General features: G+C 40.5%; 1 protein-coding gene across 1 annotated transcript; it reads right to left on the bottom strand.

Annotated features, from left to right (window-relative positions):
- Positions 1–405: 405 nt before the first annotated feature.
- On the bottom strand, positions 406–27158 carry LOC137293573 (xanthine dehydrogenase/oxidase-like). The gene is made up of 32 exons (XM_067824205.1): positions 26069–27158; positions 25506–25614; positions 24869–24995; positions 24322–24383; positions 23355–23417; positions 23122–23214; positions 22092–22233; positions 21672–21839; positions 20839–20915; positions 20181–20274; positions 19753–19865; positions 18897–19081; positions 18646–18808; positions 18148–18358; positions 17504–17682; positions 17231–17350; positions 16283–16504; positions 15706–15769; positions 15298–15367; positions 14704–14791; positions 13460–13546; positions 12224–12415; positions 10939–11084; positions 9232–9319; positions 8243–8338; positions 7811–7939; positions 6979–7047; positions 6324–6376; positions 5432–5633; positions 3128–3295; positions 2314–2481; positions 406–1646 (listed from the first exon to the last, which is right to left on the bottom strand). Exons 1-32 carry the CDS (start codon positions 26104–26106, stop codon positions 1593–1595), a joined length of 3840 nt encoding a protein of 1279 aa, XP_067680306.1. The 5' UTR covers positions 26107–27158; the 3' UTR covers positions 406–1592.

Here is a 27158-nt window from a genome sequence, read left to right as displayed (position 1 = left end):
ATAATCGAGTCTGGACCAGACAATCCAGTGATCAACAACATGAGCATCGATCTGGGCAATTGGAAACCGATGACATATGCCAACCAAGTCAGTGAGCCTGACCACCCGATCCCGTTAGTCGCCTCTTACGGCAAGCATAGTCGCCTTTTAGGGCAAGCATGGGTTGCTGAAGGAATATTCTACCCCGAGACCTTCACGGGTTCACATTAGTAATGATATCACGTTTTTCATATGATAGTATGAAAATGCTGTTGATCATTGGATTGTCTGGACCAGACTCGATTATTTACAGACTGTCGCCATATAGCTGGAATACTGCTGAGTACGGCGTAAAACTAAACTCTCTCACTCTACTGTACGAGTGATGTAATGTCCCGCGACGTCACACAGTACATTAAACAGAAATGTTATGAAAGTGTTTTACTTCCTTGTAAAATAAATTTATTATCACACTGTCCCTGAATACAACAATACAACTAACTGTATATGTCGGTACTGCCAGCATTGAGCATCATATATGTCTGTATCGTGCGTTACTCATGACTCCGTCAGCTCTGTTTAACATGACCGCCACAAAACATTCGTAACGAACTCGGGTTATTCCGGGACAAGCCGAACGGTTACGGAAAGAAGCGAAAGGCGAAGAATGCTCATGAATATTCGACCTACCATTAAACTAAACCCAACTATTTATGTACGCGCTATTAAAAGGAAAGTGAATTTCTTCTGTGCTTTTGATACGAGTAAATATGAATGGGCATGAATGCACATCTAAGCTCCAGTAGGTGATAGTGAATCCAAACCTGTTACAGCGAAGTAGAAACAAAATAATAATCATTGTCATCTGTTGGTTGCTGTTTTAACATGCTATGCATATTGATATCACATCTGTTTACCTGTTTGGTAACAGTTTCCAGTCAATATCAGTTACAATTACACAAACGGAGGAAAAACTGCTTATCTATCAATCATCGAAAAACTGCTTATCTATCAATCATCTACTTGTCAATTAGATTTTCTGAATGAATTCAAGGAAAGTAGACTGTTATTACTGGATTTTCCGCTGAATTTGTCGCGGTATTGACAAACATCGATAATCTCGGCAGGATCTCGTCAACCGGAAAATGGACTACCTGCTCATGACTCAGTCCATGTATAGCTGTAAGGTATTGAGAAAGATGCAGGGTTGTTTATATACATTACTATGAACTCCTTTGTAAAACCAAAGGCTATCAAATTGTAGCATCTGGGTAACATTACAGCACAAACGACACAAACGATACTCATTAGCAGGGAGAAAGGTAATGGTGGGGTGGGGGAAGAGGGGAGGGGAGAGAAGGAAGGGGTGGACACTATTGAGAAAAGGAGGGGTGCACACTTCATTTTCACCCGAGTTCAATGGTCATTTAACAAAATGTCAGGACAAAAGCCCTGATCGGCCCCCTGCACTCCCCTCTAGATCTGCCTTTGATCAATGGTTATCCTTTCTGTACTTCATGTTAGTATTGGTGTAATATATCATTGCAAGCGATGCTTCTTTGAACTGTACAGCGTGAATCCCTTTTTAGCAACTTTCTTCAAGTTCAGAGTGGCTAAGAGAGACGAATGGTCCATGGCTTGAATCCTCCCTCGGGAGTAGGTTTAACCTGCAAGCATAACGAAAGGCATGGTTATTATGAAAAGGGTTGGCTGCTGAGTGAAACACCTTTATTACTTCACACCAAATCGGTCACGAAAATGATAACATTTTGAGTTTGTTTCACGAAAACATCAAACATTAATACATTAATTTTATTATCTGACAAACATGACCTTAGAACCGGCGTTTATAATGTGTGAGTTAGTGAGAAAGGGAGGTGCACACAAATGCAAAAAGGAGGGGTGCACACTTTATTTTCACCCCAGTTCAGTGGTGGCTTTCACCACTTTTGTTAGTATTCCAGCAACATCAGTGCGAGGAACACCAGAAATGAGGCCGGTTCACACTTTGGACTCATGTGGGGAATCGAACCCAGGCCTTCAGCGATGAGCAAATGCTTTAACCACTGAGCTACCCCACCCCCTATTTATGAAGGCATAAGATTAGATGATCTAGTTTCAAACATTCCTAACATTATTCCCTCCATTTAAATATTTCTGAGTCAGGTCTTATGTGGAACGGGTGGAGGGACAGCCTGGTGGTACCTCTTAGCCCATGAGTCGAATCGAACAAGCGAACGCTTAAACCTATGGGCTACCCCACTTCCCCACGTATTCCTTAAACCAGACGACAAGTTGAATCCTCTAATGCTACATATGTATTGTAAAACCAACCTTTCTTATAAACTGGTCTTGACAAGCCATTCTGACTACTTCAGGGGTGGCGGGACAATCCAGCTGGAACCGGTCTGTGCAGCCTGCATCTGCCCTGGCTGATTTGACGGCGTCAGCGATTGCAGAAAACACAGAGATGCCGAGTCCATAGGACGCTTCACCAACACCCTGCGATGTGGCAAACAAATCATACAGTCTGCAGTGTTCCTGAATGCTCACACGTAACTTAATCGGTTCAAATCATGAATATGAAGGCCAGTGTTAAGTGTGTGAGTGTACATAAAAAAATCCTGTGGCCACCATCTGGTCATATACCAACGGATTCGTGGGTTCTTTTAAGTGCACAGGGTTGTGTACTGTACACCAGGGGTTGTGACAACACGGAAAGAGTCTGCACACAAAGTTGACTCCAAGGTTTTTACACTCGGTCACCGGTGGGTTCGATCACGACACCGCAACCTCGCTGGATCACTAGCCTGGCGCTTTAGCCAGCTTGCCCACGGCGCCCCAATATTGCTGGAATATTGCTGAGTGCGGCGTAAAACTACACTCACTCACTCACTCAAATTTAGATCACCTGGCAATAATCTTTGACATAATTTTCGATGTACATCAGTTGGCTTTGATTGGGAAGCAATTTAAATAATTACATGTAAAAAGGTCAAGCCATATAAAGTCACATTAATTTTAGAACATGAATCAAATTTAAATCCTTTGGCCTGTTATGACATATAAGTGTTAATGTACATGTCAGGAATCAATGCTTTACGCCGCATATACATAGTAGGAAGGGAAATGGGACTATTCTACCGACCTTAGAGCCATATATAGCCTGTTTGTTGTCGCTGTTTCGGAGCAGGTGTATGTTCAGCTTAGAGGGTATGTTCCCGATGGAGGGGATTTTGTATGTGCCTGGTCCCTGAGTGAGTAGCACCCCGTCGGGACTGACCTGGTAGTCCTCCAGGACGTATAGGCCATAGCCCTGTTAGATATAGATAAATAATGTCTGCAGCAAGTTGACTGTATCTTGAATTACTGGCAAACAAGGATAAGTTGAGCACTGACCTGGTAACTGACCCTTATTAGCATGTATGTATTAACACAGCAACAAACAAACAAACAAATTAATTAATTAATTAAACACTGAAGGACTGGCAAATAGCTGACCTGGTAGTCCTCCAGTATGTATAGGCCATAGCCCTGTTAGATATAGATAAATAATGTCTGCAGCAAGTTGTCTGTATCTTGAATTACTGGCAAACAAGGATAAGTTGAGCACTGACCTGGTAACTGACCCTTATTAGCATGTATGTATTAACACAGCAACAAACAAACAAACAAATTAATTAATTAATTAATTAAACACTGAAGGACTGGCAAATAGCTGACCTGGTAGTCCTTCAGTATGTATAGGCCATAGCCCTGTTAGATATAGATAAATAATGTCTGCAGCAAGTTGTCTGTATCTTGAATTACTGGCAAACAAGGATAAGTTGAGCACTGACCTGGTAACTGACCCTTATTAGCATGTATGTATTAACACAGCAACAAACAAACAAACAAACAAATTAATTAATTAATTACAATGACACAACATTTCGGTGTGAATTCTAACACCGTTATAAAACATCAACGGTTTTAGAACCGACACCAAAAGGTCGCTCTCACTCTAATACAGACGTTGTTTATTATCATATTGCCATCCCCCGTAAATTGGCACTTGCTTGAATCCTGATTTAATCGGTATACATACAATCGCCCAAATCGACAGTACAGAAGTATGGTGAGCCAATCGATTTTTTTACACTTGAGTTGGCGTTACAAGATTATATGTGACCAGAGACGTGTAGAACGTGATGTAACTCCCAAAAACGAAGCCACAATAATCTAATTAGTCCAGGGTACCTTACACAATACCATACATAATGGCGGATGGTGAAAGAGGCCAGGACATCCTTCTTTGTGGAGCTGGAGCCCCGGATTCTGACCCACGAAGCGTTTGTAGTATTACGATTTGTCCTAACTATACTTTCCATCAAAGGTTTAGAGTCACTTAAGACACTTTTGCAAAATTTAGTTTATAACAGTTGTCAGTTGTCTAAGTGGCGATATTTACACCAGAGAGTTTAAAGTTTTGATGGGTAGTATACATATTTTGTCATAGTATGACAAATGACTTTGTGCTATGAACAGCTTATGTAGTTCTAGACACGTAGTCACATGTATTATTCTGGGAACCCTTGAAGACCCGGTTTAGAATTGATCATCTGCAACTCATGCTTGCTGTAAGAGACTAATAGGATCGGGTGGTCAGGCTCGCTAACGTGGTTGACACCATTCGTCCCCGATCTCCCCTTTCCGTAACCTCCATGAGGCTGTTCGGCTTGTCCCGGATAAAAACACGAGTTGGACACGAATGAAGTCCAAGAAGTCCCCTTTCGTCACTACTCGCCCCTTTCCTTAACCAGCTATGAATAACACGAGTGAGTCACGAACGGGTAGACACATGCCATCCCAACAGCGTAGTTCGATACTCACGTCACTGGATTTTCTGGTCCAGACTCGATTATTTACCGACCGCCGTTATATGTTTGGAATATTGTCTCAATACCGACCTTTGCGAAAAGTGAATTTTGTAAACAAAATCCAATATGGCGGAAAGTGCACTTCGGCAGTCGGTAACGTTTCAGAATTATCATTTGTGAGTTCATGAAAATCTGATATTAGTGATCAGTAACATGCTGATTATCCGATTTTTACACTTCAAAGCATACATCATTTTAACCTGTGAATCGCAATTTCGTATTGTGTCGAAACTGGCGACACTTACGATCAATCCCGTTTTAAAAGTTATTTTATGAACTTTAGCTCTGTGAGAGAGTACATGATGGTATCAAGAGAAAGTGAATTTCCCGCAGAATTCGAAACTGTGAAGTATATTTGTGTGCGTAATATATTTAGAATTTTACTCGACTTCAAAGTGAGAGTTGACGAGGAAGGACTTAATTGTCCCCGTGGCACCCACGGGGTGTAACAACAGAATATAAACATATATACTTTCTGGCATTGCTGTCTCGTGAATCTCTTACTAAGTCAGATATACAAACCAGGTACCTACCTGAATAAAAGCACCCTCAATCTGACCGATGTCCACAGTGGGGTTCAGGCTTTGACCGGCATCCATTACGATGTCGGACCGGATTATATGATGCTCTCCCGTCAAACAGTCAATCTCCACCTCGGAGCAGCCGGCACCGTACACGAAGTAGTTGTACATGACGTTCTTGTCGCTTGCGGGGTCGTAGTGGAGACCGTCCATCCTTTCATCGTAATATATGTTGTAACAAAACTGTTTGTGTTGCATTGTAACCATGTCGAAATGAAATCTATCAAGCATATACATGAATTGACAAAATGCTGATGTCGATTTGCAACTGCCCGCACAAAGCGTCAACAGTTCTAAGACCATACCGTGACACACGTCCATACTTCAACACAGATTTACACTACCCTTAGTGATAAGCCATCATTGAGTATATGAAGCTGACCACCCGAGAAGATCTGGGATGGAACTGGAACCAATGCCTGTCAGGAACCAATGCCTGTCGTAAAAGGCGACTAATAAGTAAGGGTGGTCAGACTCGCTGACTTGGTTGACATACATCATCGTATCCCAGTTGTGTATATCGATGCTCATGTTGTTGATCACTGGATTGTCTGGTCCAGACTCGATTTACAGACCGCCGTCATATTGCTGTAATATTGCTATGGAATATTGTGGCGTAAAACTTAACTCAATCACTCACTTCTCAGTTGGTTCTCATTCGCGGAACATATTTAATTACATGACTGTAAGAAGGGTGTATGGTACCTCGCAAGAATGGTGTAGGCAATACGATATCATCGTTAATGAAAATATAAATATCGTATTTGATGACGTGTCTGTTGCCGTTTTTTCAATAGAAATTTTTAAAAACTATTCAACCCAATCAGATAAAAGCATGTCTTACTTGTAGAATCCTGTCGCCATCAGCTGGACTCGATCCATATAGGCTGCTTGAATCTATTGACGAGATAAAAGGGAAATAATGACGCTACACTAACGCTCTGACAAGTTACTTCCAGGAACAAGTGGACAAATAACAATAAACTATCTTTAATAAAATGTGGTTACTTCAAGGTGTTTGGTAAATATCAAGTGTGAAAAGAACATTAACTACATCAAGGAGTCTGGGTGTCTCATTTTGTGATCAACGCAGATTCCTGAGCTCGCATTAATTTCGTGACGCAATGATTTCATGATGTACATTATTTTCGGTTTTTAAACTACAATAGGGTTCTTATGAGCGATGTTTGTTTCTGTATATAGTCAAACACCCTTGTGTCGATATTGAAGGAACCATGTAAATCCGATGTTTGACATGATGACTGAACAAGGAATACGCACGGACCAAGCTTTCACTTCGACACAGCTGTAAGGTCGACACATCGGTATTTGATTGTATTTCAAATAAACACCCTTTGAGTGTATTTCCTATGAACACCATGTTTGATAAGAAACGGAAAAATATTTTTTTGTTGGATAATGTGTCAACATTTCCCCATAAACAGTAAAACCTAATTTAAACCTCTCAAGTTTAGTATATTCATGTCCACATGACATACCCAATCCTTCCATGTTCCTTTGGGCGTCATGTAAGGTTTCAGCCGCTGGAGGAGCTGTTGACAAGCGTTCTAGAACAGACAAAGACACATCGCATATATTGACAGAAACATCTACACTGAAAATACATGTGTATGCTCTTCCTCTTCGTGCAAAGACATGTGTTCATATCTTCATTATATAAATGTGATTGTCGTTGTCTTCATTATATATACGTGCTTGTTTTTATATTCATTCTGTAAATGTACTTGATGTCTTCGTTATATAGACGTGTTTGTTTTTATATTCATTCTGTAAATGTACTTGGCGTTGTCTTCGTAATAAAAACGTGCTTGTATTTCTATTCATTTTGTAAATGTAAATGTCGTTATCTTCAGTGTATAAACGTGCTTCTCCTTATATTCATTGTGCTAATGTAAATGTCTTTGTCTTCATTATATAAACGTGCTTGTATTTATATTCATTTTATAAATGTAAATGTCGTTGTTTCGATTACATAAACGTGGCTGTCCTTATATTCATTATGTAAATGTAAAGATCGTTTTCTTGAAAAGCGTTTGTCGGTATATTCATTATGTAAATGTATGCCGTTGTCGTTTTCATGAAAGGTTTCATATCCTTATCTAAATAAATTGTACCTTATCTTCATTACATAAACCTTCGTATCATCACCGTCGATATGGAAACGAATATTGCCTTGTCGTATATTATAAAATGTTACCTTCACTTGAAACATGCATGTTTATATGTCTCCCATATTCTCATTATTTATTAAACATGGAGAGTATTGATCATTGTAAGACGTATACCTGCGCAAGGTGCCCTCTCACTTACCTGCACCGCTGCTCCATTGATGTCAGCCGTTCCTGACCCCGCACTCGGGGAGACGTTATGAACTGTGTCTGTGCTGTAGGTCTCAACATGGATGGTGGACGGGGGTACACCAAGCTCTCGACTAGCTACCTGTGGGAAAGGATCGGAATCAGTGAGCTAGTGTCACTTCTAAATAAGATGACCTGTAGAATGGTTCTCCAGTTACCCATGCTTGTATGAGACGACTAACGGGATAGGGTGGTCAGGCTCGCTGACTTGGTTGACACATGTCATCATATCGCAACTGCACAGATTGATGTCCATGTTGTTGATCACTGGGTTGTCTGGTCCAGAGATTATTAACACGCCTTCGCCATATAGCTGGAATATTACTGAGTGTGGCGTCAAACTAAACTCACTGACACATCCCTAACATATAGAGAGGACACAAACCTGTATCATCTTTGTGTGGATGCCTTGCCCCATCTCAACGCCTCCATGTGCGACGAGGATAGAGCCGTCACGGTAGATGTGAATTAGGGCACTGGCCTAGACAAAGAAACGTGGCAATCAATACACAGACATGTAAATAAATCTTGTTACTTCGAACGCAGCCTTTAACGTCAACACTTAACCTTTCAAATACTTTCGTGGAACAACGCCGATAGAAGCGATTCCAATACCCCCATCACAGTCCCTCCCCGCCAATGGTACTTTCCAAGCACGAATTATTTCTTAGCTGATATTTCATATTATTTCAAAGAAATGTGTGCTTTTTCGATTCTTAGATAAATCAGTCAGTTCCGACTGGGGTTCCGCTAGTTTAAGTGTATTTTAAAACCTCGATATTTTCTCCTTAGTTTTGGCCATTCTCTCGTTACTTCGATTATTTCCACTTAATGCATATTCATATATCCTCGCTTTGCACATTTTCTGTTGTTTCAAGTATATTCCATAAACTCGACATTTCAAAGTTGTTCCTGTTGTTATTGTCCCAGTATTTTAATTATATTCTTGAAATATTGAGTTTGTGGGAATAAACTTGTAACCAGAAAAAAGCCTCTTAATTTCGAGAAGCTTTGGTTTTTAGGGGAAAACCTGGAACGATACACTAATCAAAACAAGGGAAAAAATTGAAAACATCAAAGAAGTATCGAATAATCACAGTTTGACTAATTAAAAAACCCAAATAACGAATTTTCTGTTATGCATCGTTATACTTCATTATTACCAGCGAGAGATATTTAACACTCAGGAAGCGTGACAAAAGCATGCAGAGAACTTCACATACTTGTACCTGGATGCACGAATTTTAGAAGTTGCTTCTGTTGGATAAAAAAGAATGTTCTGGATTCTATTTTCTGTTTATTCTTAAAAAAAAGAAAAAAAAAGAAGAAAAAAGGGAGATGTACTCAAGAAACTTCTTTATGTTCGTCACGTACCTGGTTTAACATTGGAACAGTGGCAGCGAAGCATGCACTGAACTTGGCAGGTACCACTGCAATTCCTCTCTTCTTCCATCGGTTCTCGCTAAATGCAGATGGAACCGTAAATTAAAAGACCACCGTACCTGACCATAAATAGGTTTCGCGTGGTTACTTCTTTTGCACTCAGTAGTATAGGAACAATTTCTGGCTGAAGTATATATGTTTCTAGAAATACTGACTTAGTTTGTAACCGGAATCAGACGCAGTTAGAATTTTCGCAGACAGTGTATGATGGACCGTAGAATACGATTATGCAGGTGAAATAAAAATAATATAACAAATACACTTGTTTATAGCTATTTAACTTTGTGTTTTTTTACAATTTGCCATCAAGACGCTAAAACTGAGATCTGTACATGTGTTATTTTCCCCAGCCATTGCACACATCTAAGGTACACACACACATATATATATATATTGTAGATGTCCAGTGTTTGTGAAGTTTCCATTTTATTCTGAAAGGATCATTAGCAAAGCCATATCCAAATTTTCACATATGTTGGTTATGTTGTTCACGAGATATGAATCATCACAACACATCGGGGTATAATATTTGTAAAATGATTACAGAAAATGAAAACATTTGGTAAACCTTTGGTAAAGGAATGTTCTCAGATAATATGATATAAAATATGTTCACAATGGTCTTACATGAATGCCCGTCCAAATCAACAGCCAAAGATTTGGATTGCTTGATTTAGATTTAGACTGTTTTAAGGACACATCCATTTTGAACACTGAGTCCAGATATTCAATCTGGCACTGTTTACAATATATTGGGAATTGACACTTTTGTGACCATGCAGTATTTAGCTTGAACGCTTGGCATCATGTATGAAAACCGTTAGAATCAGTTATGTCGTTATGATGACGTCATCTGGAAGGGGTAGGTAGTGCCTTCGAAACAAGCTCTTTCAGTAAACATGAATGGGGAAAGTAACATTAACAAATTGCCTTTTAATGCACTTTAATACGTATCTACCTATCTAAAACACAAATTGTTTCTTGCATACGTCGTTTCCTGAAGTTTGTGATGTATTTATTGCAGATGTTGTGTTCTTTGGGAGTACCAAGATGAACGTCAAACAAAATTGGGATCGTGAGGCTGGACCACAGCAAAACCAATTTGCTTGAGGTTGACAGATATCATTTATATCATTGTCCTGGTGAGTCTCACTGCTTTTTGGTTTTTGATATCCCCTCGTATATTAAAGTCATTTTATGTAATTTACAGTGAGTTTAATTTCATGCCGCCTTTTGGAATATTATAGTAATATCTCGGCGGGGGACACCAGAAATGGCCACTGTACCCAATCGAATCCACCATCAACTCCTGTCTATTACGAAGATGACGGAATCAGAATAACCTTATAATAAAAAAAAGAACCTGACATTCATTCATTCACGCTTTTCATTGCGTTACTATGTTTCAGCATGTGAGCGAATGTGATTAATTTTATGTCGCTTTTAGCGATATTCCACCAATATCAATGGGGAAGATATTGAGAATTAGGCTTCATACATTGTACCCAAGTAGGGAATCTAACCCGGGACGAGCGAGCGCTTTAATCTTTAGACTACCCCTCCTTCCCCAAAACGTTTTAAGTTAAGGTATGATCCAAATAGTTTCAATTATATCTATATTTGTGTTTGTAGGGTTACCTGTTGAAGAGATCCACCTCTCGTCGGCGCTTTTCAAACTGAGAATTGGTCAAACATTCGTCCCAACATCTCCGACCACTACATGGGGAAAGCTCCTGCTTGTAATGCGTGACATCACCAGGGCTAAACATGTTCAGGAGGCGAATCTGAAAGCAAAACCGTGAACTCAAATACCATTTGTGATGGGGGTAGCGTAGTGGTTAAAAGGCTAAAGCGGGTGCGGTGGGGTAGCCTAGCGGTTAACGCGTTCGCTCGTCACGCCGAAGACCCGGGTTCAATTCCCGACATGGTTACACTGAGCGAAACCCATTTCCGGTGTCCCCCGTCCTCATAATGCTGGAATATTGCTGAAAGCTGCGTACAACTAAACTCACTCACACTCACTAACCATTACGGCTCGTCCAGTAACCTGCATTCAGTGCAGAACAATCTGTGCACATGTCAAGTAAAGCAAATCAAGTATAATCAAATGTCTTTAATTCTCGTGATTTCGAACCTTTAAGCCACTGTCATCCTACGTGACACCACAGCTGCAAATAAAGTCTTAAAGATAAAAAGTCTATACCGAGAATAGAAAGTTAAGCGCCAGCCTATTTCAAAACTAAGATGTGAAGCTGCGGGAATGTTAGGCTGAACTAGTTGGGAAGATCAATTCATATTTAGAGTAGGTTCGTCTATTAACTGATTTAGGGATATCATAATCATTTGAATTTACAATTAAAGGAAATATTATTACAGATATGATGACATTGCTTTTTAAATCAAAATAACTATCCCCGTTCGGCTTATACAAAACTATTTAATTTAGGTTTCACTTGTTGAAAGTGACAATCATGTGACAATATAACAGTCATTTCTGGTTTTCACTTTTCAAAAGAAAGTAAGCGTTTCGAGGAAAACAAAATGCACGTGCATCCATCCTGTTGAAAGTATAGATAATTTCCATTATGGTTTTGTTTTTAAACAAAACGTGCTAAACCAAATTATGATAGCTCGTTTTTTTCTGAAAGATTCCCTATATGCCAGCCTATATCTTTGCAAATTATATTGGGCGGCGCTTAACGTTTTATTCACGAATGCTTGATTCTTACGTAATTGCCAATTGCGGAGATATATCGATGTTCATGCTGTTGATCACTGGATAAACTCGATTATTTACTGACCGCCGCCATATAACTGTGATATTGTTGAGTGCGGCATTAAACAACAAACAGACAAACAAACAAACATTCTTTACGGACTGGCCATCTCCCATTAGTAGAAAACGTTAAAGACTGACTCGCACCTGTTCGGGGGGCTTCTGAAGGTACTCTGCTACCCGCAGTATCATCTGCTCGGTGACCAGACTGGCTTGTGGCACCCCGAACCCTCGGAATGCCGTGTTTGACGGCAGGTTGGTCTTGCATGCGTTGCCAATGCAGGTCAAGTTGGGGATTCTGTACATGGCATCGATTTGGAACACGATTTTTTGTACAACCTGTGGTACAAAGGAAAGGAGAAAAACAAATTACATCAGTAATGAGTCATGAATGCAATTTCTGTGTTAGACAATGCGTTGATGAATACGCTAGAACAAAAGCTCTGCAAATTATGGAATCCCAGAAGGGACATGTCTCGTTGTCAGTGTATGTCCCTTCTAGAATACCGTAGAAAAGCATGTTTTGCCGCAGGACCTTCATACGGGTTATTCCACGGACGTACTCCATATTTCCACCATTTTGAAAATAGTGCCTGCGCACTCTCGTTTTCTCTACTGTTTGAACTGATGATCCGGCAAATAGTTATGTCCCTGGAACCCTGCATTGTTCCTGTCGACTGAACTGTCCAGACGTTCTGGTGTCACCCGCCATGATACTGCTTGGAGATTGGCATACATACTCAGTCCATTTCCAATGAGAGCGCTGGGGTGGGCCAGAGGTTAATGCGTTCGCCCGTCGCGCCGAAGACCCCTGTCCGATTCCCCACGTTGATAAAATGTGTGAAATTCATTTCTGGAGTTCCCCGCTATGATACTGCTGGAATATTGCTATGAGCGGAGTAAATATACATTCACTCACTGTTAGTCTCATGTGTCTTTATCAAACCTACGCCCGAGGAGTAAACTGTGAATCCTTTCCCCATCGGTCACATCAGCACCTTCGAATTTAGTAAATATCCAAAGGTAATTTTGAACTTGATTTGTAAACGATTGTTGGTGTATTGTTTAACACCGCACTCAACAACAGCTATGTGGCAGCGGTCTGTAAATAATCGAGACCGGATCACACAATCTAGTGATCACCTGCGTGAGCATCGATCTTCGTTATGAGGATGAGATCACATGTGTCAACCAAGTCACCGATCCTCACCACCCGATCCTGTTAGTCGCCTCTTACGACAAGCATGGGTTGCTGAAGCCAGTTATTACCCGGATGTTCACGGGTGTAACAGACTTTAAGTATATACCCAGTTAATATCAGTTGATAATCTTCAACTGTCACTGTCACATTTCCGTCTAAAATGCTAAAACAGTTCTACACACCGATCTTGCTTGGCTGACAGACATTCCGGCGTTAATGTAGGCGTTTACACTGTAGGCGATGATCTTGCCGTCCTTGTTGAAGCCAACCTAGAAAACGGTCACATATGATTTAACGTTAACAATTGATATTAAGACCAAGTATATCTAATCACAGCTCTGCACACTCTTAGCCTATCATTATACACAGTCCATATGTACAATAAAAAAGAAAGTAGGAGAACCGGAACTTTCAAATTGGACAATAGGTACAAGCGATAACAAACCTTTCAAAGCCAGACATTTCACTTCATCACAATCCCTAAACACAAAACATGTTTGATGCAACTGCACAACGCAACGGCCCCATACACAACGCATGGGGTGCCATTCCTGATTATGGCGGTTTTCAACAGGGTCGATAAATCACTGAAGACCATTAATTTTGACGATCACCTTGCGATACATAGTTGTTAGTTTTTGTTGCTAGCTCTTGTTTTTGTTTGAAAATGAAATTGTACACGTGCAAATTACACGTCAGGCGCCAATCATCTTTCAAGAACTATCATTGTACAAACAACGATGGCCAAAAGGAAGTTTTCTCAAAGCATTCATTATTATCACAGTCATGTCAAAATCTATTTCTTTATTATTTCTTTCTTTCTTTATTATTTATTTCTCCGACATATTTCTTGTTCCCTTAATTTTTTGGAAGAGTATGAATATCATAGTAAAAGGCAGAGTAGCTCACCCTTTGGAAGTGATATAATGATTAATGAGTTTATATGTAGCTTAACATTCATAATGATATACTATTTCAAACGCGCACACCCGCACATAAGTTTAAAAGATGGAATGGCGAACTATGGCCTCCTCTGACTAAAACAGAAAAGACGAATCACTCGTCATGGCGCATGGCATGATTCAAACAAGGTTTCAAATTTAAAACATAATTCATCACAATAAACTCTCCCATAGGCACCCTCTGGAAAGTTCAAAGACATGAATCAAGTACTTCTGAGGAACATCAGCTGAAGTTAAAGCAGCAGATACCCACAGCGAAATAAAGAAATATACGTGGTCTCACCTTAGACAAGTGAGTTTCAAGCTTGCCTCTGTTCACCCAGCAGAAAAATGGGTACCCGGGGGATAAGTCATGTGTATAGGTTAAACCGTCTAGCCCCTAAAAGGCAGTTCCGGGGTAATAACGTGTTATGCTATTGAATGTTGGCACACTGTAAATGGACACATTATTTTATTATTATTACCTTGTAGCGTGCCCAGATGGCGCTCCTGGTGCCAGTAGTGGCCATATCCATCTGTCTCTCCAGAACACACCGTACAGGTCTCCCCAGCCTGTGGGGATAATTACAACAGTATAACATCAAAATAGCATATTAACACATGCAAATCTGTACTTAAGCTGAGTGTGCACGGTGGGGAACATCAGAAATGCACTTTAGACAGTGGTCAAATTAACATATGTTATATTTGGGATTACACTTTCATGGTAAAGTACACATTCTAGTACTTTTTGAGTTGAGTCCCATCCGGGATTCGAACCCACACCCTCAGCGTCTGTCACCTAATCGCCAGCACACGTATCAGAGTTCGCAGTCTACACTACTAGTTTCATTTTTGGGGAGTCGTGGTGGCTGATCAAGTTAGACTAGGCGGCTGACTTTATGTGCTGGCGATTAGGTGTCTGACTCTGAGGATGTGGGTTCGAATCCCGGATGGGACTCAACTCAAAAAGGTACTAGAATGTCTACTTTACCAAGAAAATGTAATCCCAAATATAGCATATGTTACATCAGACTTCACACATTGTACCCATCTGGGGAATCGAACCCGGGACTTACTTCTGAGCGGCTACTGCTGCCGGAAGAGCACCCAGAAGATGCCGGCTTTGTTTACCGCCAAAGGCTCCACCTGAAAAAAATAGCGCAGCAGGTGTTTCCGAGGAGCATCATCAAATATTTAGTAAATTAGAACTGTCATGTAGTTTTTTTCTTCAAAAGCGAGATCCGTGAAGATCCCGGTCAGAATTAATCTTCTATAACTTCTGCTTTTTTTTTTTACAAGTCATCGGTTCCCAGTTGAGTAGATCGATGTTTATGCTGTCGATCACTGGCTTGTCTGGTCTAGGATGGATTCTTTACAGACCGCCGCCATACTAAACTCACTCACTCACTTCAAAGCGAAATAGTAAACGCTTTTTAAATCGTGACGGAGAATAGATAATAATTGATGATTGGTTATCGACTTACCCATTCTCTTTACCTTGACGACGACTTTATTGGAGGTGAGACCCAAAGTCCTGCAGACTGCGTCCTTGGAAGAATTCATATCTCAGATAAAACATCAGTGGTTCAAAATTTTTAAGAGCCATTTGCCACAGGTCTTGTGACTTCAAGAAAGTAACGTGTCCTGATTTTATGACACAATGTTTGGTGTTAATGTTTACTGTACCACACACTAATAGTGGTAAATTTCAAAGAACGACGGCTGTAAATTATCATTATTGGGAAAAGTAATAGCTCCATAATGAGCAGATATGAAACAAAGTCCAAGTTTATTTGCAGTTTGAAACCATTAGTGGAAATTATCTAGTAGTCCACGGACAAGTAAGATATGATTGTCCGAAATGAAAACTGACGTGTCCCGGGCGTCGGGCGATGAGATTTTGTAACCCCTGAACATAGCATCTTTCTGTAAGTTGTGCAATGCTAAGTAACTGAGAACTGTACAATAAACAATGCTTTATATTTTTATTGCATTTTGGCTACGAATCAGTCTTGGTTCCAAGCAGAAATATCATTGTATCGTGTCAGTAGAGTAATTTACCTGTGTAAATGTTGGATTCTGGGTGCCAGTATGAACCTCCATTGCCCCATCCCCGCATCCAGGAATGACCAAGGTGCCCATTGTCTCCAGGTAGAAGTGTTCCTGGGGCCCAGTCCGTGCCTCTCCCTCCAACACGTGATCGCAGGTCTTGAAAGCAGACTCGGGGTCGCCATTGGTCAGGCTCTGGGGCCCTCCGTGAAAGGATTCGTTTTTGATGGCTTCCTGTCATCCATAAGTAATGTTTTACGACTAGAGCTTTGATATGATACTCATTTACTGATAATGCATGGAGACAAAGCGGGCACGACGCAATCAAAACAATATTTATTTATTTTAAATTAATATTTGCTTTTTGAATGACATCACCACCATCACCTAACCTCCCAAACAAACAAACACATAAATAAATAAATAAATAAATAAATAAATAAATAAATAAATAAATAAATAAATAAATAAATAAATAAATAAATAAATAAATAACATGAAGCTAATACTAAAAACAACTAAAACAATAACAAAAAGAAGCAAAAAATAAACCAACCCTGCACCCCACCCCTGTTTGCTATATCCCTTTAGTTGAATACAGCATACATCCTAACTCGTCGCTGAGCAAAACAGTTCACAGTTCTCCATCACTGCTTAGGTATACCCTGAGAGATGACGTTGCAGTCGGTGATGGTGTCGTCAACGTAACAGTTCTCTATCGTTGGTTAGGCTCTACACTGAGTGCTTTCGTTGCAGTCAATGGTGTTGTCTCGTCAAAACAACACTCTTGACGGACACGGTTATCGTAAATGACGTAGAGGTTATAGGACACCATTATCGGTCACGTGATGTGAGCTGATGCTTTGTATAAAATAGCATGTGTCCTGCTTATTATCACCAGAGTGGATGTTACTCCAACTGGAGGAGACTTTAATATGTGATTTTACCAGTCCAACAAACCTGTATCGTGAAAATAGGCTTCAGATCTTCATAAACGACCTTGACCTTGGTAGCAGCATTTGCTGAGATCTCTCTACGTTCCGCAACAATAGCGCCGATAGCTTGGCCTCGACACAGCACCTGACAACAGACATAAAACTGTTAACAGCAATGAATTAACAGCAATTATTGTTGAAAAGTAGTACAGTAGTAACTTGTTTTTTTTCAGGGACATGTACCGTAGTTCATAGTCACCTACGTTTGACATATTTTGAACTGAAAGTAATGTCGCACCTTGTCCGATGCTAGCACCTCCTCTCCTTGTCCTGGCTGTCCCCAGGTTTTCTCCCCTGGGATGTCCTTGTGTGTGATGAAGTCCACCACTCCCGGCAGAGAGAGCGCCTCTGTTGCGTCAACACTGACAATACGGGCGTGTGGCCTCTCACTGAGCACCAGTGTCATGAAGAGTTCTCCTGCTCGCAATGAATCGGTCAGTTATGCTTTCCAGTTTAGCAACATCTTTTTGCATGCTTATCAGAATTACGATAACGAACTGGTGGGGCCATGAATAACTTATCCGTGTTTTAAAAATTTGCATACGCTAAGACATGCTTGCTAAATTTCAGGAGATGTGCATGGTTGGGTAGCACAGTGGTTAAAGTGTTCGCTCGTCACGACGCAGGTCTGGGTTCGAGTCCCGAAATGGGCACAATGTGTCAGAGCGTTCGCTCGTCAAGGCGAAGGTCTATCTGGGTTCGAGTCTCCACATGGGTACAAGGTGTGAAGTCCATTTCTGGTGTTCCCCGTCCTGGTATTGTTGGAATATTGCGACGAAAACCCAACTCACTCACTCTTCTGAACGTATATGTAGACAACATCGTCTTTGATATATCTTCATTTCAGGAATGTCATGCCACGTCTCGCTGAGAGTATCTCACCTTCTCTTGACGACATGTCATCCACATACACAGCCTCGCCCGTAGCGTGTTGTATCCCAGATTCGTGCAGCAACGACCTCCCAACTGAGTCGTTTGGAGGCTGAACGGAACTGACGTCATCATACACGTAATTAGTTGTTGGAAGAGAGCAGTCGATGTCAGACACAGCACTTCGGTAAGACGTGGGAATCCCTGTTTTGGACACTCCCATCTTTAAATGTATATACATTCAGGTTAGTTAAGTGTGTTGATCGTGGAATTAGGAGACTATTGCATGTACGTTGTCTGGCCGTTTTTTTCCAGTCAAGGTATTGCACTGATCTTTGTGATTGGAACGTGTGAAATTAGTGGCTAACAAGAAACATGAGGTATATTATGGATGACAAGTTCTATATTATATTGTGATGCGATCAGTATAGATCATTTCCACTGTCATGCAAAAGTGAGGTACCAGTTGATGACACATCACAAAGTAACGCACTCAGAGCAAGTACCCACCTGATGACACAAAGGAAGCTGTACAGACAGATAGAACTTGAAGAAGAAGCTGGTGGTGAGAGATTGTCTGTATTCACACATGCCCCCGGGTGCCCCCGGATCCAACTGCAGTTCTTCAGCGAGCAGGGCGGTCGCTTTGGTTACCAGATCGTCCTGCCACCGACTGGAACAATTTCCAGGAATAAAGTACATGATATCCAGTATCCACGGAACATTCTCTGGTTTGGTAAATTAATGGTAATAAACATTACCTTCCAACTAATGACTTCATGGTTTTGGTCGCCATGATGGTCATTGGTGCCATTCCACCATAGGCCAGGTATAGTTCTTTGATTATATCCGAGTCTTCCTCAAAGACGACCCTCATACCAGCGTTCACTATAGAAATGCTGTCTTCCTTCCGTGGCCCTTGTTTGAAACTTTGGAAAAATTCATTCTGAAAATATTTTCAAATGACAAAATGATGAACCAGACCTTCCACTGACCACAGATATATAAGAAGTCGAACTGAATTCTTGTTATGCCAAATACGTATCAGGCTTCTAAGACATTACATGTATTTGGATAAGTTCGTACTTTTTAAATAAACACAGTCAGTCTATCCAAACATCAATGCTGTATGATCTAAATCCCATGACACTATGTAGAAAGATATTCCGTGCAGATTCCGTGTCACCATTGGTCAGAGTCTGTAGATTCTATACGAGGACTTTGCAATGAAATTGAGATTTGCTTTCAAGGGCATAAGGCATGAGCTGGTTAAACCTGTACGTCTGTGTGGCTGTTTAACTAAGTAATCCTGTAAAAGTATTCAAACACGAAGGCCAATGGTACATCTATAATATGTTACTGTAAGATCTAAATCCCATGACACTTATATAGAAATATATTCCGTGCAGATTCCGTGTCACCACTGGTCAGAGTCTGAGATGCTCCGTTGAAGGATTCATTCTTTATAGCTTCCATAAGGAAATAGATTATATACGAGAGCTTTGCAATGAACCTGAGGTATGATTTGTTTTCAAAGGCATAGGACACTGGTTAAACCTGTACGCCTGTGTGACTGTTTAACTAACTAATACTGTAGTTTGGGCAGGAAGCACTAACCTTCTTTGTAGCAGGTATTTCAACAGACAGGAGGATGTCCTCTGGCGCCAGACACGTGGTTCGGTACTTGGTGAAGAAGTTGCTGTCAACCTTCATTTCGCGTACAGCACCACCTAGTGTGAGACACTGCAGATCTTTCACCGACTCAAGAAGGTGTACAAAATACTATTTTTTCCAGACATTCATACCGTGAGCGCCTGTGAACAGTTTGTAACTGGGTAATGTCGCAGTATAGACTGGTGTTTTGTTTGATATCCTCAGGATCGGTTCGCTGACTTGGTTGACACATGTCATCCTATACCAGTTACGTAGATCGATACCCTTGCTGTTCCTCACTGGATTGTCTGGTCCAGATTTGATTATTTACAGACGTCACATAGCTGAAGTATTGCTGAGTGCGGCATTAACCAACAAACAACAATATTTACCTTTCCTGATAACGCGGAGAGTTGCACCTGCAGCCATGAGAAGAGGGTTGAGGTCTGACACAGGACTTGCCGTCATGATGTTACCAGCAATAGACTTCACATGAAACAGAAATATTCTCTGTTCAGTAACAAAGAAAGAATCGACCATTCTAAATATGAGTCTGGGACTTGTTTCAAATAACACTATACACACGCTAAAATATTCATCTTCAGATAGATATATCCATTTAAAGACATATTTTCGAAGACATGACGATGGCGCCACAAATAACGGTAAATATAGAAAACGTCACAAAACGTTGACGTAGCAATCCGCAGGAAGCCCCTGATCATTCGAATTCAGTGTTTGTCCATCTGATCCAGAAATCCACTGATATACACACACCTGTCATTTTGGAAATACATGATCATGACATAAAGTTACCACAAGCTATTCACATTTTTCAAATAGAGACGCGTGTATACGTGTATTGAAAACAAACCTGTTTGAGAAGGCAGTGTCACTGCACATATGTTTCTCTATATCTTCTTGCCGTCTTTTGATGTAAATACATGTAGCATGAATAATATTGTAAGTCTGTAGAAGGGAGCTACTCTGTGATAACGTATGCCGCATCCATTTATACTAATACGATACGGAATATTCACTGCCACTTACAGCCACGTTCCTGATCTGTGTACTGGCGAACCATCGGATGACTTCAAGGAACCCCCGGAACACCCGTGTTGCCGCCTCTACGAAACAAAGACAATGTCATGTTTATATCAAGAGCGAACAGAAATGTTAGAATGATATTTGTAGTAAAATATGTTTATGTGGGTTGTTTGCGGGAAGAAGGCATTGTCACCCTTGATGCAGAGACAACATTGTGTATTCCAAATTTGGACCTACGTTCGCTCAAAGGAACACATGACGTACCCCTGCATGTGTTTTTGATGGGTGTGACTGTGAACGTTTTCCATATCGTGAACTAGTACCATCATTATTTTACAGTAGTTGACTCACATACGCTTATGCTGTTGAACTCGTACAATGTCATATTGTTTTGCAAATAGCACAGTTGCATTTTGTGTTATATATATATATAGAGAGAGAGAGAGAGGGAGAGAGATAGATAGATAGATAGATATATCAATGATAAATTTAAAGAGGTACACATCGAAAGGAAGATGTACCTAACCTTGAGTGAGTGATTGCGTTTTTTTTGCGCCGCACTATCACAGCTATATGGTGGCGATATGTAAATAATCCTATCTGGACCAGACAATCCAGTGACCGACAGGATGAGCATTATCTATGTAATTGGGATACGATGAGATGTGTCAACGAAGTCAGCGAGTTTTACAGTGAGCCCCGAGTCCTCTTACGACAAGCATTCGTTGCTGACGACCAATTTCAAGGCAGATCTTCACGGTACCTCATCTTGATACTAACAAATATCGTTAGTGATGCATACATACTTTAGTTGACATTTAAAACAAATGTAATACCAGGCATTTCTTTGATTGCAGTCTCTAATGTTTTTTTGATGTCTGTCAGTGTGACTGCGGAACCAAATGTGATGCCAGATGGTGCCTTTGCGATCTGGTTGAGCTCCGGCACCTTGGTGACATCTATCTGAACAGCATAAGTCTGACCTTTGAAGCGAGTTTCAATTGCTGAAATTGAAAAAAAATAAAACAACGGGAAGTGTCTTGTTTCCTCTCATGACATTGGTAGTTATGACAACATGCAGTTGTATTGTCGAAGGGTGAATGAGTATGGTTTTAGGCCGCTTTGAGCAATATTCCAGCAATATATCACGACAGCTGATGCTGCTGATGACGACGTCGATGAGGACGACAATGATGATGAAAAAGAAGAAGAGTAAAATGATGACGACGATGATGATGACAACGACGACAACATACCTATTTCAGTGTTCCCTCGCACCAGCTTTGAATCTGGATGTTTTGTTTTCAAGTCAAGCAAATCGGTTAAGCTTGTTGGCCTGTACCAAGTGACCTGCCCGTTCTTGAAAACAAGCGACTTTTGGTACTGGCTCCAATTGTTCTGCAGCAGAAACACGAGAATTTTTTTAGTAAGAAAAAGAATATCTAACGTTTTCCGGAAACCACGGTAGTCACCGAACAGGAGGAACCGGCAGACAAGACACTTTTACGGATAACGCAGTAGTCTGTCTGTAACAGGCTCAAAATTGTCAAACATTGTAGAATAGTTTTCGAATTTTATTTTAATACTTTTCGAAATTTAGAGAAATTTAACTGAAAGTAATATATGACAATTTTGACCCAGTTATATACCTAACATTGCCTGAACCACATCATTTTCCCTTCTGCCCAGCTCAATCTGCAATGCTAAAGTCGTAATGAAGCCAGTCTAGATTGCTCAGGTTCTGAATACCCCATCTTACTGGAGCTACTTTTAAATTTAAAATGATGTTTCTATCTAAATTACAGGTGTTTAGAGACTAAGCATTAGTACACGTTTGTAACGACTTTAGTTCTCATCAGACGAGCTGAAAATTCGGTACAAACAAATCAAACGTTTTCCTTCGTCAAAACCACGGTAACGAATAGTAATTTTCAACGTTATTTGAATACAGGGATGTTATTAATATAAGTTGTCATATATGTCTGCCCTTTGACGTCACGATAACCATTGACATTGTTTATTGTTTAACGCCACCCTCGGAAGTATTCCAGGTATATGGCGGTGGTTTGTAAATAATCGAATCTGGAACAGATCCAGAGATCAACATCATGAGCATCGATCTATCCAATGAGGATACTATGAGGTGGTCAACCAATCATTAACGCTGACATTCAAGGCATATCACGGTTCTTCTGACGCGGGGACACTGCAGAGGTTCTAGCAAAGAACTTTTTTTATTGTTTTAAAAATACCGTTAAGCCCAGAGATGTTCCCTACACCATTTACCTTCAACTCTGGTGGGAAGATAGGCTCTTGTGTTTGGTCATAGGGTGGAAAAGATGTTCCATTTGGTACAGTGTCGCCATTTGTGGACACCGACTGAAAATAATCAAAATTCTTAACATTTCATAATTATGCGCTTACACATGAACAAAATGTCTGAAATTAATAATCCTTCGAAAAGCGTTAATTGCTTTTGTTCTCCATCGCGTGAGAGTGAAGAAGAAAGATTATCTTACCCCATTAGGCACATTGTCGTAGATTGTGTTCCGACAGCATTGATCTCCCTTGCCGCAGACACCCTTAGAAAGAGAAGCAGTGGGTGGGTGCGTGAGTGAGTTATTATATAGCGTCAAATTGGCAATATTTCAGTCATATCGTGACGAGAACAGTTTAAATAATGTCAATATTATCGTCAACAACTGAAGGTAGATCACGATACCAGAGTCAATGGGGAATAACTGTACTTTTGTTACCTGCATTGACCCTACATCGATTTACAACATCCCTTCAGCAGCTGGCGATTGTGTTGCGTTTGGGTCATTATAAAAAGAACACAAAATCTACGATCAAAAGTTTGGTAGAGCTGAATAACCATAGAGTGGATGTTATGATAAAGGATTTAACGCCAGGGGTTTGGATAAACGAGCACTGGGCTAGCGCTGACAACTCTAGAACCTTTGTTAGGGAGATTCCAACCTACGCTAAAGGGTATCTATTCTGACGCATTTCTGCACAGCATTAGATCAGGACACCAATAGCCTATAGTGTGTGTTTGTGTAACGCTTGACTCAGCATTAGTCCAGCAAAGGACCCACGGTCAGGGAATAATCGAGTCTGGACCACTCAATCCTGTGATTAACATAATGCGCATCTATCTGCGTATTTGGGATACGAACAGTGAATTCACTGAGCTAGTTCACCTCACCACATTCGTCCTACAAGCATGGACTGGTGAGGACCAGTTCTAGCGGGATCTTTGCGACGTCGCTGAATATGTGCGCCAGGACGAAAGAAGATTTGTTTATGTTTGCCAACTTAACACTTACTTTCTTTTAACTTTCTTTTAACTTTCTTTTAACAAACATATCGTATTTACTTACACGTTTCTCTCTCTAATGTATAAAGTGATTAAGTTGGTATGAATTACCAAGATTAAGTTGGTCAAAACAAAGTATGTACACTTCAAGAAGTGGAGGTTCTCACCTTTGAAAACTTATTAAATCCATCCAGTATTGGTCTGTAGCCAGTGCAACGACACAAATTACCTGTAAAATAACAAACATGCAGAAGATGAAAATCAGATAGAATGGAAAAATAACTGTTCTTAATTATTTAGAACCCCCAACACTCTTTCAGGTATCTAATGGTTGCCTAAGTTAGCGACACCTGTATTTTACAACTTTGTGTCAGTTGTTTATTCCCTGAGGCAATTTACAATAACTTCTCAGTCAGATAAAAACAACCAAAAATTCGTAAGTTTCTTCTCACAAAACAAGTAAAAACCTTGTATATTGTATTTATAATCAATTTAAATGTACTGAGGATTGTTTAAGCGTTAAAGTCCTTTATTTAAATGCAGTGCATCTGTGCCTTTTGCTATAAAATGTCAGCTCTGGTGAAGATAGTCACAATTATCCACTTCTTCTTTCTCCTTTTTACCCCGCATGCATGCACACACAGAGCAATCAGTGATGTAATCGAATGGGTTTGACGCACATACATTAAATACTGTGAGGACTAGGAAACCCACCGTCAAGAAAACTTCGAATGTCGTCTTCAGTTGGTTCCGGGTTGTTCCTGAGGAGGGTATACATTGACATGACCATACCAGGTGTGCAGAATCCACACTGGGAGCCATGGGCCTCAGCTATCTTTTCCTAGAGTTGGAAACAAATGTCTGAAAATCCTATATTTCAAAACAATAAGAAGAAGTATTCATGATGTTATCGTTAAGCCTTCTTTATCAATGAATCGTTAGGATTCTCTGACATTTTTCCCGCTGAGCTAAAATGGCGAAGACCTCATGACGGTCCGGGTTACTTTTGATCTTCAGCAGCCCATTCTTGTCGTGAGAGACAACTAAAGGGATCGGGTGGTCAGACCAGCTGGCTTAGTTGATGAAAGAAATTGATGCTCAAGAGGTGATTCAGTGGATATTTTTGGACAGATTCGATTCTTTAAAAAACGCCGATCATGGAGAGAACCGACCTACCTGTACCGGCTGTACTGGGTGTAGCCTGGCTCCTTTGCTGCTTATATCCTCTACTGTAGTGACAGCTAGACCGTGGAGACAACAGACTTAACAATACTGGTTGTAGCCTGGTCATGGTGCTGCCTATACCAACTCACGTATAGTGAGAGCCAGACCATGGATAGAGCAGACTTACCTGTACTGGGTGCAATCTGCTCTCTTTGCTGCCTATCCCCTCTACTGTAGTGATGGCCAGACCGTGAAGGCCGCATAGAGGCAGAAGGCAGGCGTTGGCGGAATAGTGTCTTCAACAAAATATTTTCGCGAGTACAGTATGTTGCACTGTTTTCCTGTGCGAGTGAGTGTGTACAGAGGCTAGACTAACTCTTAATCCCCGAGCTAGGGTTTTAGATAGTAGACATAACCATGACCGCTTACTTTTATGAGACTTCATTTTTTTCGAAAATTACGGGGTTTTTTGCTGTTAAGCATTTTGATATTGATACTAGTGAATGAGATTAGTTTTATGCTGCTTCAAGCAATATTCCATCAATATCACGACAGCAGTCACCAGAAATCTGCTTAATACATTGTACCCATGTTGGGAATCGAACCCGGGTTTTCGGCGTGACGAGCGGACACATTAACCACTAGGCTATCGCCCACCCGTTTCCTAAACAGAGTAGTTCATCTTTGCCAGTTGTACTTCTTTAGATGTTTGCTCCTTAAATACCAAGTGATCAATTTGCTTTTCGATACCTGATGTTTTTGGAAGTATTGTCGTACTCCGACACCATGACTGTACAGGCACCACATCCTCCTTCCTTACATCCGGCCTTACTTCCGGTCAGGCGCACATCGCAAGTTAAGGTGCATTAAATTATGATAAAGCGTTGTTCTATACATGAGGACGATAATGTTAACTGAAGTTTCAAAAGGAGAGGGACAGACCAAATAAACACTAGCGTAAGGCTTGTGATTTTCTTAATCATTCTCCCAGATAATGTAATTTTGATTCATAATATCTGTATTCAAAATATCACACATTTCATGTCCCCCATATCCTTTGCAAGAAGAATATGTATATTACACTCTTCAAAAAAGAAACGCATAGGTGATTTTGACAATATTGTAGCTGCGGCAAAATCAGTACAAACTATTTCTTTCCAAAACGTCATCTTTGTGTGATTGTAAACATCGACAGTCTCAAAAAGAGAGGCAATTTCATTGTTTTCCTTCATTTTAGAAGTGTTTGAAGACGTAAATTTATTTTCCAAAACGTTACCAAGAAAACCTGCAAAGCAAAAGCATGCGGTATGAAAAGACAAATTGTATTCGACAGGTAGGTAGATCCGATCCTTGACAATTCTACCGTCAGTGTCTTGCCATGGCCTTCCCGACCACCAGATCTAAACTCGATAGACTACCTGTGGGATGAACTAGATCAATATATACGCCAATGTCAATATACGCCTTAGACGCCATCTTGTGGACTCCAGTAAACAGAAACACAACAATAACTGTTTGTCTATAGACGCGTGAATTTGCACCATTTTCCATGGAAATTACATAAAACAAATGCACCTAAGCAAACAGAATATTGTTTATCTAAAATGGCTTATGCATATTTCTTTTCTGAAGAGTGCATCACATATTTTATGCCACTCATATCCTTCGGAAGAATTTATGTGATAAGAGATTGTGATGGTTTGTGGTTTGGTACCACAGTAACATTAAGAAAACCCTTATCTTCATCCCTGCATTTGTCAATACACCTTTAAATAAGGATACGCGTGTAGCGTAGATAGTCCAATAGACTAGTGTAGGGGTCCGGATCCTTCTCTTCCAC

This window comes from Haliotis asinina, chromosome 8, assembly GCF_037392515.1.
Source record: "Haliotis asinina isolate JCU_RB_2024 chromosome 8, JCU_Hal_asi_v2, whole genome shotgun sequence".
Classification (NCBI taxonomy): domain Eukaryota; kingdom Metazoa; phylum Mollusca; class Gastropoda; order Lepetellida; family Haliotidae; genus Haliotis; species Haliotis asinina.
Note: the sequence above shows the minus strand (reverse complement) of the source record. Positions and strands in the feature narration are given on the sequence as shown.